At 37.3% G+C, this 16,998-nt stretch overlaps 1 protein-coding gene across 1 annotated transcript in view; it reads right to left on the bottom strand.

Annotated features, from left to right (window-relative positions):
* Positions 1–16,998, bottom strand: part of ANGPT1 (angiopoietin 1) — a gene marked incomplete at its 5' end in the record, with an annotated part of 169,969 nt that overhangs the window by 24,053 nt on the left and 128,918 nt on the right. The window contains one exon of the mRNA XM_081996828.1: positions 13,678–13,844. Within this exon, the coding sequence (XP_081852954.1) occupies positions 13,678–13,844 (167 nt within the window). The remainder of the gene's footprint in view (positions 1–13,677; positions 13,845–16,998) is intronic.

Here is a 16,998-nt window from a genome sequence, read left to right as displayed (position 1 = left end):
TGCTTGGTTTTCTTAATGCAAAATTAAGTTTAAAAAATGCCAAAATGAGTTATGTGGCACTAAGACCTCTGTAGAAAAATATAAACAGACTGTTAAAACATATTTCAACTCCCTTGGCGTCATCTGTGGCCGATAAACAGTCATATATGAGTGAAAGGTTCACTGACTGTCACCCATTTATGATCCAAGTTCTTTGCTGGTGCCACACTGACCAGGCTAGCAGGGATCAGCATGTCTTACATGCTTTTTTCCCCTTAAAAACTTAGGTCATGACCTTATAAGAGCTGTGATTCACAATAATGACTTCTTTGGTTCAAATGGCATTGAGATCGGTACAAAGAGGTTTTACTTCAGTGCAACTGAATTATAATGTTAAATAAAAGAAAACAGAACACAAACGGTGCACGTGCACTTGGGTCAAGTGTGATGAGCTGTTCCAGCACTAATTTAAAATTGAAAACACATCAGCCTCTAGTATCTGATGAAACAGAAGACTGGAGACTAGACTCTGTACGGCACCAGACACTTATTTGTCTTTTTCTAGTTAGACTTCCATTGTTATTGAGTACCTCCTTCTTCCATGATCATAAAGAAGGTTTGTTTAAACTTTGCAGACCAACCAAAAAATAAAAAGTACACTGCATCAGATACTGCAATACGTCTGTGCTCTGGTGTTCAAAGTTGTTATCTGTTTGTAGGTTTATGTAAATCAGTAGCTCATTAGACATGGTGTATCCCTCTGCTTTGTTCTCTAACTCATCTGCTGCATTGCTGCTGTGGACCAAATAATGAATAATATTACTTTTTGTTACCGTTACTTTAGAGCGATACACAGCAAAATCAAGTATGTTTCCATTTGATAGGGAAAAAAACCAAAACACAACAACAAAACAACAACAGCAAACTCTTCAAGATTGATGCAACAAATGACTGTGTAAAAACGGGGATGATCCCTTTCCCAAATTCCCTCCAAGCCCCACAGGTATGCTTGACTTTTTGACTCATGAAAGAAGCTAACTCACAGAAAATACCACACCACTTTGGTGGTACTATCCTGAAAATACAGTGAATCAGTGCAGAAAGTGTTCTCAGAATCAGGTTCTAGAAACACTTGCCAGTGGAGCCGTTAATGATAAAAGGGGAGAAAAACCTGCTGGAGCTTGTTGGCTGGGCAGTTGGTAATAGACTTCAGAGACTTTAACCACGAACATGTTAGATTAAATAAGGGTCACTCTAAGAATTTCTGCATGTTTTTTTGCACAGATGAAAGCTTGCTCTGTCGGGTCTCTGAGCAGACATGAGCTCATTCTGCCTACACTCCATCCTGGCTGGAAGCTGTACTGTCACAATAAGCATGACACTGAGCCCACTCAAGGGCAGGATATATTAGCTAGGGCTCGATGCCACATTGACAGGCGACCGAGCTTCTGTTTAGCTCAGAGAGTGGGCAGAGAGTCAACAGCTGTGTGGGCACAGACAGTGCACATCTCTCTGTTAGCAACGGTACAGAGTGGCCTCCAGGTCCCATTCTTCTTTGTTTCTGCATTGTGGAGAATTTAAGTTTGAATTTTTGGCTAATGGTGAAAATTGTGGACATTTTGGAAAACTTTCCAAGCAGCATTATTTTTTTAATCTGGAGAAACTGTGATTGTGAATTGGAGATTAATGCTAAATAAATTAATCATAATCCTGTAAACACTTAGTGGTCCAGTTCACTCTGACGGAGATCTTGGTCACCCACAGGAACGTCATTTTTCTGACTGAAATCAGAGACACATCTCATTCCTTGTGTCAACATTTCAACCTTTTCTGGACTGACATTTGGAAGGGTTAGTTTCTTTGGTTTTGATCAAGGTTATGACAAGAATAATGTCCACATTAAATATTTAGAGCTGGAGCTGAATTTGGATTCCTGAAAAGGTACTCCACTTCCCAACACTCACAGATAATAGTGGGGAGAATGACACAATCATGGAATCTGCATTAAAGATATTATTCTAATACTGAGATATTTTGTCATCCTGAATCTTACTGAGATATTTTTTCTCATTCTGAATTTTACTTTTGCATTAGTCTTTCACAGTCCTTTACTGTTTTCACTCTTAAACTTCTAGATTCATTATGTTGCAATCCTAAATCATCAACATATCAGTGACTAGCAAACATTAATGAAAGTCTAAATGTTCACACTGTGATGTTGTATCCATCTATAAATTTTACGTGTCCTTACACAAACCCCTTACACTTTGTACACAAATGTTCACTATGCTAATCTACATAATAATTTTAAGTTGCAGAGGGTTTAACACTTATCATGTTATACAAGGATTAAGTGAATTTAAACAGTGAAAAAGTAACAAGAAGATTACTCAACTGCTCATTAAGAAAAATACTGTAACATTTAAAATTAGTTATTGTATTATTTAGGTTTTTTATAGAAATAGATCCAAATATCACATCATTTATGTCCCTGTGATGGGTAGCCTGAATTTAAATGCCATCTGATCCTGGAGATGTCTGGATACCCTACACACAATAGTTTTGATCGAAAAAAAATCCTCATGGGTGGCAAATATGCAGAAGTGGCATATATCTCAGCTTCACAAGATTCTTTTGTTCAGGAACTGTTGCATGTCAAAGCCCAGCAGAGACAAAGAAACGATGTTACCGGTTTCTATACTAAATTCTACACTAATACAAACATCAGTAGGTTTAAGTTCTTTGTAAATGCTTTGATGGAGTAAATTAAAGAAACACAGGTCTTCTTGGTGTTGTTACTGTCAAAACTGGGAGCTCTTACCTTGGGGATAGTGAGGTCCATTCACACCAGGATTTTATCAACTTTGTTAAAACACTTGTTTGACAGTCTTTCTTAATACAAATACGTAGATCTGGCATAAAGCAACAGAGGCTTAAAAGAGAGCAACACTGTGCAAGAAGAGTATCAATAGAAATTACTCATAAAGAAAATACAAACAAGATGAGAGTAGTCATTTTATATTGGAGAACCAAGAAAATGGCCATTACCTTATAAAAGCCTGTGCAACTTTCTCTTAGGTGTCCCATCGTGCTCTGCCTGTCCCTGATAGCTGGGGAATAGCTGGTGAAATCTCCACTGAGCTACAATACTTAACAAGACCACTGCTGAGTTTCTATGGATACCTTTTCTGCCAACGCAGAACATGCATTAAAGAGTTCTCCCAGATTTGTGTGCCTGTGCAGTAGTCCTCAGCAGGGATTTCACTATACTGTTCTCGCTTGGCATATTGTTCTCACACAAGTCTACTAAATTTTTTTTCTGTATTGATCCTCACCAGGTAATAAGTAATTGAGCTACCAGTGGTTGTTACTCTCCACTTTTCACGTAACAGCTTACTGATCTGAGTGGTTAGCCACCATGTAGGAGTTGTGGTTTAAATTCACTTAGCAAGAGAAGGGTTTAAAACCACAAAGCTTCCCTCACAATGGGGAAATTTTGCAAAAATTCTTCAAGATTCACTGAGCCTTAGATGGAGTACAAGTGTAAGCCTGTAGCAGAATTGTTTGTGTAGCGTTCAGAGTTCAGGGGTAGTCCTCACCACTTCATAACATATTTGCATCATTTAATCAAAGCCTATTTAATTCAAAACGGGACATAATCCATGGAGCAGGGAGCATAATCTCAGAATTCCTTCTCCCACCTCATAGACAAGTGACCCGGTATCTACTCCTTCACTGAGCAGTGAATTCTTCCCTGCACAGTATCAGAGCTTCGTTGGCAAGCCTGCTCCCCTGCAGCATGGGCTGCTGCTTTCTCTTGGGATGCAATAACTATGGTCTGGATCCCCTCTGGCAAATGAAGGCATTAACCCAGGGTCTTTCATTTCTTTCCTAAGACAGGACATTGTCTCCTACCTTCAGGCTGTGGGCTGTAAACTGTCAGTGGATATAAATGGATGCCTTGCTATTTTCAGAATTTCCTAATGGTTGACTCTGGGCAGCTTTCTGCTCTGCTTGTTGCCTGATTTGGCTTCTGTCTAAGGAGCTTATCTCTCCCCAGGCATGCACAGAGAATCGAGTGTCTCAGCTAGGGTCTTGCAGTCTGTTCCTAGGGCCCAACAGCTCTAATGGTAGCACTGAAAATCTTTATCTATCTCACCTACCTGTAGGAAATCATGTCTGATTTGTGAATAAGTACTTAAATTGATTAAATCCAGGATGATGTTTAAGTCTAGTAAATTGTTATAAAGCTTTTTTTTTTTCCTTGCCTCAAGTAATCAGTAGTTTGAATTGATGTGTTTATTTTATTGTAGATAAGCTTTATGGGAAAATAAGATACTTTTGTTCTTACTCATATATTTTCCTTTTCATAAAAAATGAATCTAGGAGCCTGGAGGAGGAGATAATGATATGCCCACTATGTCCCATAGCGATAGCTGTGGTGGAACATATTGTAAAACAAGCTTCTCTCCAGTTATGTGGTTGAAAAGCTCTGAAACACCAAAGGAAAAAAAAAGTTTCTAAAAACATAAAAACACAATCAAACTTCATTGTTGAAAGTTTCTTATTCAATAACCTATAAAACCCCCCTGGAAGGCGGGTTTTGTACATAGGTGAAAATGAATTTATGGAGAAGAGTTATCAAGTTTTGGTGAAGGAAATACGTCCGTCTGGAGAAAGCAATTGAAAATTAACCAGTTGAGGGAAAAAGATAGAGAAAAGCAAGAATGAAGAAAGCAAGAATTTAGAGACGGCTTGAAAGATCTAATAATGAAAACAGACTAATAGATAGCTGCCTTTTATTGATGAACAAATGGACACAAAAATGGTTAGGTCATTGTTATATCAGACATATTCTGAGTAACTCACACTGGAAGCTTTACTTTCCTCCCAGAAAGCAAGGCTAGTGTGCAACCAACAGTGTACACCTTGTAAAGCTTGTGTACAACTACTTTTCTGAAATCTCAAGTAAAGAATTTCCCAGAATTTATGGAACACCGCTAATGGCTTCCTTCCATGTCCTAGATATTGGTGCATTAAAAAGCTCTAATGTTATTCGTGACCAAAATAAAGCACAAAAAGTAATGTTAGGGTCTTGTAATGGTGTTTTTAAACAGATACTATCTGATAAATAGTATCATGTCTGGGCTGAACTTGCATACATGAATTGGCATTTGACTTTCTAAAACAAAAAAAAATCATAATACCTGAAACGCAGTTTATGCCTGTGATCAACTGATTTAGAAAGGTGAGGATGTTTGTGCTCTTCAAAGTATATTACTGTAACAGTGTATGTAGATACTCTTTATCAAAAGGGCCTAAAGACTAATGGCAGCATTCATTTTACACGGAGCTGTTTAAGACTAAGAAGGGGGTGTGTGTGTATATATATATATATATACACACCCCCTATAAGAAGGGTAATGATGAAAACTGCAAATATCTAACTCTTTCAGAGGAAATAATACATCTTCTGTGTATGGAATTATTTGTGCCATGACACTTATAATGAACCACATAATACAATTCCAAATTAAATTTCTCACTTTTTAAGTTTTAAGATATTTAAGTTATAAGCTAAGAAAAGTAATCACGAATATCTTTCTGTCATGCGAAAGAGAGAGTTTTGTGAACTATGTTAGTACAAGATCTCATTGGTAGTTCTGTAACAATTTGTAGCTCTTGGAAAATCAATTTTTATACTTCATATGGGCAGATACAGTTTGGTATTGAATGTCTATTATAGCTGGGTCTGGAACAGCTGTGCTTTCATGGCTGCAGCCTGTGCCCTTTCTTCACTCAAACATGGCAGATTCTGCAGAGCTGCCAGTTATGAAGTTTCAGGGGGATAACAAAGAATTACATACTACTTCATGGAAGCCCTATTTTGCTAAAGTGAACCCATTTTCTTGTACCTTGAAGAGAACACAAGTGAAAAATACTTTGGTGCTGCCAACCCCACTCCACTCCCCAGCCAACTTCCCACCAAAATGGACATGTGGTGGGGGAAAGTGCTCCACTACCCCCTAATCCACTGTCCAACAGAGCCCTCTCCTCTACCCCTCAGGAGCTGCACATCATCCCTCTTCTATCCATCCCCATCATTCTCTGTCACTATTCACTTCCCCTTCTCTACTCACTCGCTCCCTTACAGTATTCAGTATATATGCATTCCAGTTATATACCGTAACACGGAAAAAGGAAACCTCTGTTCCCACTTCAGGGTACTCACAGCTATTGTATAATGAACTACAAATGAGCTTTATGTAGTTAGAGGTGGGAAATGATCAACTGTGGATGGATAGTATACATAGGGATTTATGTGGATTAAGTTCAATTTTATTATTCATAAACTCCACAAGTATATTTGTATCGACTTTCAGTTAGTCAGAGAAAATGTTCTATTTCATTTCTGCTTACATTTGAAGTTAGCATATGGGCTGCCAGTGAACATTAGTCACTGATATAATAGAACAACACTGGCCTGGTCCCAGAAAAACCTCTGGTTAATGGGCATCAGATTGAATCCCTGCATTTCCAGTATTTAGACTTCATGGAATATTATGGGACTGACAGTGTTCTTAAATATAATAAAGTAATTTCAGCCAGATATTTATATCTACATAGTGCCAGTAAATATTTTTCTATATTATCCATTTTATGCCATTGTTTGGTGAAAAAATATTAAATATCTTTTCAAATCATGGAAAGCATGCATACCACAGATACCATTCTGTCTGTTAACAGGATTTTGCATGGATACTTTCTCTGAAGTAGACTTGCAAATTGAATTTCAAGCTTCCAAAAAAAAAAATTAATTACTATGGGTTTAAGTTTTTGCACCATACCTATTTTTTGACTTACTCTGTAGTTTTCATATTTGGCAAGAAAACTACTGGTGACTGGGTCTCAGAGGATGTGTGTTTATTTTCTTGTTTTGATATGGATTTCCTATGTGTCCTTCACTGTACTTTCTCCTCCTCATCTAAGAATGATCTCTTTGAAGGTTTACTGGGATACAAATAATGCAGAAGCAGCTAAGCAGACGGCTCAGAAAAACTTACAAGTCTGGCTGATTCCCTGTTTTACCTAAAAACTACTAAAGTGACACAAGAAAAAATATGTTACTTATGGCAAATGCCTGGGTAATAACAAAAAAACATACCATACCAAACCATACCAATATTTAAAAATGAGGTTTTGTATACTGAGGGAAGTGGCAATGGCCTGTTAATGTCCTGCTGCTGAAACAGCAATAGTTTATGGAATATATTTTTAAGTTAAAGATACACAAAACCATCTGTCCCCATAAAAGTCACACTATCAAATAATACTTCCTTTTACCTGTTACACATTTTCTTGGTACAATTTAAAAGGCTGTACAAAAAATATTTTTTCTCTACTTTACAGAAGGAAAAGTGAGAAATTTTTGTAGCAAATTCCAGCATTAGTTCAACAATGGTGAATAAAGAAATCAATAACCTCCACCTTAAAAAAAATCAAAGATTAATATTACATCATTACGAGGCTACCTACCTAGTTTGCCTAAGAAAACAGAGAGAAATAATACTATTGCTGAAACTAAATATACAAACTCTTAAACAAACAAGAGCTAAAAAATCCAGTACTCCAGGAAGACCTTATTGAGGCCTTTCAATACTTAAAGGAGGTTTATAAGAAAGATGGAGACAAACCTTTTAGTAGAGCCTGTTGTCATAGGACAAGGGGTAACGGTTTCAAACAAAAAGAGGGTAGGTTGAGACCAGACATAAGGAAGAAATTTTTCACAATGAGGGTGGTGAACTGCTGGAACAAGTTGTCCAGAGAGGTAGTTGATGCCCCATCCCTGGAAACATTCAAGGTCAGGTTGGACGGGGATCTGAGCACTTGATCTAGTTGAAGATGTCCCTGCTCATCGCAGAGAAAGAGACCAGATGGCCTTTAAAGGTCCTTTCCAACATAAACTGTTGTATAGTTCTATGATTGTATGGTTCTATGATTCTACACAGTGAGCTAAAATCTCTCTGCTACTAGGTCCCATGAAGTCTAACAATTGCTAGTTTACATTCAACAACTGATCTGGTTTCCCAAAGTAAAGCCTGGAAAGAAACAGTATTTTGGAGAGCCTGGAAACTGTGCTACCTAGATTAGTATGAATCACAGGTCCATGTCAGTGGTTTGAAGTGATTTGAATAATTTCAATGACTCTCCCTCCTGTTTGCAACTTCTTGCTTCTGAGGACCCATACATCTGATTCTTCTCTACATAACTGATATTCTCCTTGCATTCGTTTCTTGTTTGTTCCACTAGTAGTGCATCTATGCTCTCTTTCATTTTCTCATAAGATTTCCCAATCTCTTTATATGCTTCCAATATAAGACTGTTCTCCTTAATTTTACCTCCCAAAGGTCAGCCATCACCTTAAGTACATGATTCACTCACAGATGTTAAGATGCTCTCTGTCCATCATCAGTTTTCACTTATACCTACAGCAGTCCCAAAGTCTTGCTCACCTCAGCAGCACTGCCTCATTGTTTAATCATATTCTTTCATGGATAGGACCAAAAGTAGTGACTCATTGCAGCAATGGAAAACTTTTCTAAATAAAAGAATGACAAAATACTGGAATATATTGTCATAGGGAGGTGAGGGTATATTCAACCTCTCTAAGGATTCTGAGATACAATTAGCTCAGCCAATTAAAAATTGTATTTCCCTCACTCTCCATCCCATGCCTTGTTTGGAAGTGCTGCTCCTGTATCATGAGTAGCAAAAACAGATGTGTGTGCAGGCTGAAATTACTGTTGTTCAAAATCCAGCATCCACCTTTCGTTAGCTAATATGTAGGATTAAGTGTGGTGCCTGAAACCCCAACACATGGTTACTTTTCCTGTTTAATTCTGGAGGGTCTAAGGACACAGGTGAGAGCAGCAGTGTGTTACATCTGTACAGCTCCTAAGAACATAAAAAAAAAAATCGACAGACTATCAAGAGTGGGCTAGGTAGAGCCTGCCCAAGTAAAGTCGGGAGGCTGTGTGTCTTCTGGGACTGTCTTTCAACTTATGTTCTTATAGTTCTATGAATAATTCCTTTGACTTAAGAAGCACTGTGCTAAATGGGGCTTGCAAGATCTGACTGTTTTTACTTTATGGAGATTTTACTTGCCACGGTGTAAGACTTGCAAAGGGACTGGCAGAGAGAGTTTCCATCATATTTACAGATAGCCCTCTGTGAAATCGTTTTGTATAGATAAGGAGCCTAAGGATGTTCTAAAGAAAATTAATCACTTACTTAGATACTTCCATGCTATTGAAGGTTTTACATGTGGTGCAACATTGAATTTCCTGTTGTTATCATTTATTATACATTATTATATTTTTATACATTATTTATTATGTAATTATATACATAATTTGTTATACATTATAGTTTTATTGCTTCAGTATCCACCTTCTAATCTCATCTTTCTTCTATGCAGTCATCATCTGGAATAAATAGATTTTATTCTGCATTCTCAGAAACCCTTTTGGACCTGTCTCATTTTGAAAGAGAAACAAGTATATTTTTAACATACATGTGTTCAGCATTACTCTTTTTAATCATAGATTCTTTAGGTTAATAAAAAGTAGTAAAAAGAATACAAACAGCCCAGAGAAAAAACAGAACCCTTCTGAAATCACCAATTGGGAGCTATCCAGACTGAATCGAACTCAGCATAATGTTGGGGTTGGATTTTGGAAAAACAGCATGCAAATGATTTTCCATATTTTCTCAGACACATTTTATCACTTCATGGTATGTGTTTGGGTTTTTTTAAGTTTACTATATTCATACATGAGACCTGGAACCTTAATTTCTTTTTGTGTCTCCAAATGTACGGCTACTGCCATAACACAAATGAAAGATGTTCCGCTTCTTGATCTTTTTCTTTAATTTCAGTACCCTTTCTCTATTTCAGATCTCCTTGATCTACCGCCCAGACCAGCCTGGAAACTCGTCTCTTTACTCTTTTTTATTTCTTAGTGAACTTGTATTATTTGAAACTAATGTAGATTGCAGCCAGCCTACAATTACTTACTTTTGCAAACAGTGTTGAAGAAGAAACATTTGATGGGTTACTAGCATAAAATCCCAACAGCTTCCAAAATAAGAGAGTATCTGGTTTGTTTGGCAAAACTATTTTAAATGAACAGCAACTAAAGTTTTGACAAGGTACACTGCTCTGTGTTTGAGGTATTGAAAACGAACATGGCAGATGCCCGACAACTGTGAAGGAAAGGCACTGCGAGCAGGAGGTTGGGAACTGTGGTTTCCAACTTCAGAAGAATCATTTAAATTCTTAACGGCAGCTCCTCAGATAAAGAGCAAACAGCATTCTCTGAAGGGTGGCCAGCTGTTTAGGACTCAGTAATCAGGTTTTTATTTGGCCTGCCTTCTAGAGTTGCTTCTATCACAGATAGTAATGCTGGCAAGTAAAATAAAGAGGTTTTATGTCATAGGATGCATTCTTGTAATAATTTCTGAAAAAGCCCAACATAATTTTTGTTTGCAAACTGTCTGCTGGGTATGTATCTGTCTGGACTAGGCACTAGTGCATTTGTCAAGCATGAAAAACAACTTAGATTTGCATGAGGCTTACACTTCATTATTTCCAGAACTGTCACCGTGTTACTCAGTTATTTTCTTTAAGTATTCAGATATGTTTGAGTAAAAATAAATGAGGAAACCCAAAGGCCAACAAAGATGGACAGAGCCTTTTTACCTCTTCATGTTTCCCTCTCTGTTTTATTCTAGAATAATGTGAATGGAACTCACTCCCCTCCCTGTTCCCTACACAGAGGAACTTCAGTTGTACTGTGAGGAGGCCACACAGAGAGCATGAGTAGAGATTTCTGGACTGAATTGGTTTGTGGAGTAGGACAGGAACCAAAATGGCAGTTGTTAGTCCCAAGTCAAATTCCTTCTGATTTTTGTGGAAAAGTGACTTGAACACCGATAGCAGAATTTATCCCTGTTACTCGTGATATTTTTGAGGTCTGTACACCTTTTCCGATTTAATTTCTACACTTATGAAATACATGCCTTTTGTTTTTTCTTGTTCAGCAAGAAGGATTTACATGGATCAGTTTTCACAATTGTTTCCATGTTCAGAAAATACTGTTTATATCGCCAAAAGATCTCCCTTTCTTCTAATGAAAATGGTTTTACTTCCCTTTCCTAAATATTTCCCTGGTCATACAGACATCCTGGAGACCTAAACTGATTCAGGATGAATTTCCAGGGCTACCCTGATGTCCATCAACATATTAAACCTAATCTGTTTTAGAAATCTCCAAGTGCCTGTGTTATCAACCAAAAAGTGCCTGTGTTATAAACACAGAAACTCCGAGTGTCTGTGTTATCAACAGCAAAACCTATGCCCAAGTCCTTTAAAGGCTCTTCCTTTGAGGCAAAGTTTATTACAAATGACAAAGGACATATCAAAATTTGAATACAGTTTAAATCTTGGTATAGGACTTGCTTTTTGTCCTTCAAAATTAGTGGCACACCACTATTGGTGTCTGTATGGTTGGACTTCTTCCCCAACAAATTAACATGGACTTGCTCATAGTGTGTGTTGAAAAAAGTGCCTGCTCCAAGGGACCCCCCAGTTGTGTTCAGGGATTGCCTGCGAAAGAGCTCCTTGGATGAAGCTAAAATTGAGCCAGGAAAAGGGCAATCAATTAAATATACATAGGCAACTGTACATAATTTCTTAAGCCTGTGTCCTGGCCCTGGTTGGTAGCACTTTGAGGCAGTCTCAGGTCACAATCCCCAACAGAATTCCCAGACTTTTGGAGGGACAATGGTGCAGCCCTTCCCCAAAACACCTTGCCTCTTCTACTCTGGACACATTACATGGCAGAAATTCCTTAAGCATTTCCAAGTTGCTCTGCTATCTTACTACAAATACAGTCTAACATTTTGAAACAAAACAAGAAATTGTCTCACTATTTTGCAGTGAATGAACCCAGATGAGTCCTGAAAAGAAATCCTCCCCTAACATGAGCGTTAACATGTTAAATTTTCAACATCCTTCTGATTCCTCAACAATACATGTTCTCCCTATTCAGTACAGAATAAATGTGAGCAAAAAAGACACTGTTTGTGTTAGAAAATTCAGCCATCTTAATTCACTCTCTGAGTAATACTCCTGGCATTGTCTCTGATTTCATCATAATTTTTAGAGCTGTATGTAACTCTGTCCTTTGACATTTTCCCTCACCTGACAAGTATTTGTCCCATCTTTTTCTTACATTTTTGAACATCTTCTTCTACTAATGTTTAAGGCCCCACGTTAGCCACTTTTATACTTCTGTTTTTGTGTATTGTATAAATACTTGTAGCTTCTCTTTTGAGAAATTTCTTTTACTTATATTTACTCTTTGCCTAAGAATGCCTCAGAATGGGTGCTCCACCTTCCCAAATCCGGGGAAACCTCATGCCATGGTCAGTGCCAGGCACAGCATTGCTGGAGGCAATGGAGGACACAGCTGTCCTTTGTGTGCCACGTGTCCTTGCTTTACGCAGGAGCTAAACGCATACAGATAGCTTCTAAATGTAGCTTTTGGGCTTCTACGCTATGCGATAGTGCCCTCTGACAAAGCCCAGAGGACAAAGGCACTATTTGGTGTCCCACCTGGGCAGAATCCTGTCAGCAGAAAGAACAAATTGCTCTCACTTCCACTTCTCTGGAGACCCATGGGGGAGGGAGGCAATCAGCATTTCTGAGAATCAGGTTACTGGAATTTAAATATCGGAATACCAACCTAGTTTCACATGCTACGACATGAATGTTTGGTTTTAGAATATATTTGTTTGTCTCCTAAGTCTTATGCTAACTAGATGTGCTACAATAAATAATTCAGGGTTTTTTTTTCTGGTTTCATTTTCTTTCTCCAACATTGTACTGTCTGTTCAGATGAAGCAATGATTAAAAACCAATAAAACTAAACCACTTAGGTCATCCGTATCTCTTGTGTCTTTAAGTTTTTTTTCTTGTTTTAATAAAAAAGTTTATTAAAAGTTTTTACATTTCCTACTTTTTAATTTTAAAAAAATATGGGAGAAAAATATTATTGGAAAAATTTTGAATTTCATATGTCTTTTTCAAACTATAATAAATGGCATGCTGCTGATGATAATGAATCAAGGCTATCCAGTACCTGACATTTTGTTTTGTGTTTTATGTCCTCACAAAAGGATCTAGCATTCTGTTTTTCCTCTTGATTTACACTGAATTTTTAGTTTGGAAATATCAGATGTTTTAACAGCATTTTTGGTCTTCCTTCCCATGCCCGTTCTTTCTGTTCTGTGTTTCTGAGGTAGAAATCGTTCAAGTTGTAATGAAGAATCCATATCCTTTTTCTATTCAGTCAGTTTTGAGTTGTGACTGTCTCATATATGCTAAAAGTTATACAATCTTTTAGCAGTTCTACCAGGGAGCTTGACTAATAGACCACCCCTTGTTCTCAGATATGTTAGTTTTACTCTAACTTTCCATCGGATAGAAATCAGATTTCTATTTTATTTTTACCCTCTTTATTCACTTTAGATGAAAACCAGTATCATATGATTATCCTTTCTCATATTTAACAAGTGAACAATGAACAATATTTATCACTCAGCAGAGTCAAAAGAATTTCAATAGATTCTTACCTGTAATTCTGCTTTTCATTTCCTATGTGAAATCTGTCATACTGTGAATATGCCCGGTTTCCTTCCCAGTCCATTAATTCAATTCTTAGAGAATATTGTCTCTGACTTGTTATTGCAAAGATAAATTCATTTCCCAGCCAATGTTCACCTGATGGGCTACCAAAACCCTAGAAAAAAGTTGGCAAAATAACTAAATGTAATTATTGTAAATGGTAGAATCTTTATACAATAATAAAACCATCGTTTTATTTTACCTCTATATTCTACTTACTGGTCATAGCTTTCTGTGCTCCAGTTTGGCTATCTCTAAAACGATTCTATTAATACATACCATGTAGGAGTGTTGTGCAGTTCAACTGAAAGGGCGATTGAGGTTATCAGTTGAAAATCACTTTCTAATTACAAGATATTAATAGTATGATGCTGTATTTGCACATCCTTCAATGTGAATACTGGACGTAGTCATGTTCTATACTACATTTCATGTGGTGTTAAACCTAGTTATCATTAAGACAATTAAGCCAAAACAGAATTCTGTTATATATTTTTAAGGGATGAAAAGAGTTTAAATTAGCCTAAATTATACACTGATTCAAGTTAGCTGTGGATGATAGCTCATGTTTTAATCTCTAAAGAAGAATGGACCATTTCTTTGGTGTTGAGTGTCTGCCACAACTGAAGGAGCGGGGTTTTTAGTTTAAAATCCTCTTCTGTATATAAGACCTGCTGGACAGGACAGTGTCTGTGAGTGATCCTCAGTTGTAACATCTATTTACTTCATTCTTGGTCCACCAAACCTCATATTGGACCAAACCTCATATTGGCTAAGATTTTGGCTACTACAACGTTATTTTTTTGTCACCCTGCTGAGGTGAAATGAGGTATCTATATATGTTTCGATGCTTTGAAATCTTTAACTTAAGGAGTTAGAAGTATTCCTATAGGCTATCCAAAGCACAGGAGAGGGTATTGTAACTTTATTTTCTAAGAATGAAAAATAAATATCAGTAGAATATTTAAGGTACCTAACTCTCCTCACATTTCATATATTCAGATGATCTTATTTCTAGCTAAGCAAACCATACAAATTTCAGACATGGAAAAATAATAATAAAAGAAAAAGTATAACCAGTTTTGAAAATGTATTCCTAGACCTATATTTTTGTGCATCTTCCAGGTTTTAAAGTTGTTTATATTTTAATGAATACTTCACTACATTAAATTTAAGGTTTTATTTAATGTAATTAATTTAATTTATATAAATTAAAATTATTTTTCCTTATAAACTATTAGTTCATACCTGAAAACGATTAACTCCATTATTGTTCTCTTTAAACAATAGAAATTATTTTAAACCATAATCTTTACTTGTGAAGAACTATTTCAACATGACTACGCTTACTCATATCTCTGAAGCTGGGGAAAACTGGAACTGGAAATCTCCTGACAGTGATATGCTGGGAATGTTTTAGAAGACCCTTGCAAAAATTTCCTGATCAAATTAAATGAAAGATTGGATTATTTTCTTGACTGTGATTAAAATTCACCCTGTGTTACTAAGCTGTGACTGTGAGATACAGGAAAGAAATAAACAACAAAGCAATCCCAATTTTGGAATAGATTAGACCATATCCAATCTCAAACATTTTCCTTTGTTGTTCATTATAGGAAGTTACTTTCCTCCTGCGCTCCCCATCATGGTACAGACAACATTTGCTCTCAGTTTCAGATAATGAACTAAACCATGTGGTCTGTTATTGATTGAGTCAGCGTAATTTTTAGGAATAAGTTTGAACATTTCCAGAAAACAAATATTGTTTAAAGGGGGGTAAAATTAAGAGACTGCTTGGTACTACTTAGGTAATAGGAAATGTGTTTGTGAGACACATTGGCAAGAAATTGATCTTCTCTATGTGACATTTCAGTCACTCCTAATGTGAGATGGAAACACTGAACATACAGCCCTCTTTCTCTTTCATTCTTTATTGTATTGCACTGGCTCCAGCCCTGACTAGTTGAGTCTACTGAGGATGAAATCCTGCCTCCCCAGAGGCCGTGGGGCAACTGAGTGAAGCTGCCGCGCAGCTGCAGGCAGTGGATAGGTATACCACCTGCAAACTTCTAAAGAAACGTGATTTAAAAAATTTAGAAGCTTAAAAGTTTATGGATGGATCAAAAACATATAAAATTAAGGTGGGTTTTTTTTGTTCCTACAGGGAATTACATCAGAAAGCACTCTTCTCGGGGGTCATTTTTGTTTTAACTAGCCTACCTGAGCAGTTATTTCGTGGTCACTGGTACTTGAGGCTGAGAAGACATGCCACAGCTGGCTACGCTGAGCTGAGTATACTGGTTTACGTTTTGAATAAGCACATCTGCCTTTTGGCTCTGAGACCATCAAGTGATACCCATGGGCTCTGCAAGAATTGAAATTCAGTTTTCTGTGGTGAGTGTCAGAAAAGACTCAAACTGAAATATGGGACGATACTATTAGTGGGCTTTTCCTTTCCTGCACGTTACTTCATTATATCCTCTTTCTCAAGTAGATGATTTCCTACGTAAATGTACATTTCCACCTGTAAATCCTGGCTGCAGCTAATACTGGTGATATCTTGCTTTGGCCACATCAGTCTTCCAGTGTGAGCTCCTGCTCCTCAAGCTTTCTCATGATGCTTCTGTATCTCTCACATACTGCTTTCATCGCATTCGCATGCACATTTGGCTTCATACATACTTCCTAAAATACAAAAGCTTGTTCCTCACCTGCACAAACCCTGACTACAACGGACATACCCTTCTGTAGTTTTCACAGTTTTTTATCTGTTGCTTTGATCTTTTCCACCTCTTTGTATTGTGTCTCTGCCCTGTGACTGTCACACATGGTCTCTCCTGCTTTGGCAGTGTCATACCAGAGCAGTCAGTGGTTTGTCTCTGACATCCTCTTTCACCAGTCGTCGTTGCCGCTTGTCTCAGAGGATGCAGTGACTACCTAACAGGCAGTTTGGCTCTCTTAAATCCAGAATGCAGAACTTGGAGCATAGGTGTTTATACACCAGCCAAAGTATGTTTCTTTGCAGGCTACATGGTTTCTTGTTCACAGAAGATATATTATTTTTCTTATCAGCTGTCTCCTTTTAAAAGGAGATTTTCAGGAAATCCTTTCTCCCATTTTCCCAGTGCTGGCAAGCTAAGGGGACTCCCCTTTGAACTGTGGCTCTATTGAATTATATTTGTCTTATCTTATTTAGATTACAACTTATTAAGGATGTAATACATGTGGCTTTTTTAACATTGCGTGTTCCCATATGTGTTCTATATAAA

Source organism: Phaethon aethereus, assembly GCF_964289735.1.
Source record: "Phaethon aethereus genome assembly, chromosome: 2".
NCBI classification, from domain to species: Eukaryota; Metazoa; Chordata; class Aves; order Phaethontiformes; family Phaethontidae; genus Phaethon; species Phaethon aethereus.
The sequence above is the reverse complement of the archived record's forward strand: the minus strand, read 5'-3'. Positions and strand labels throughout refer to the sequence as shown.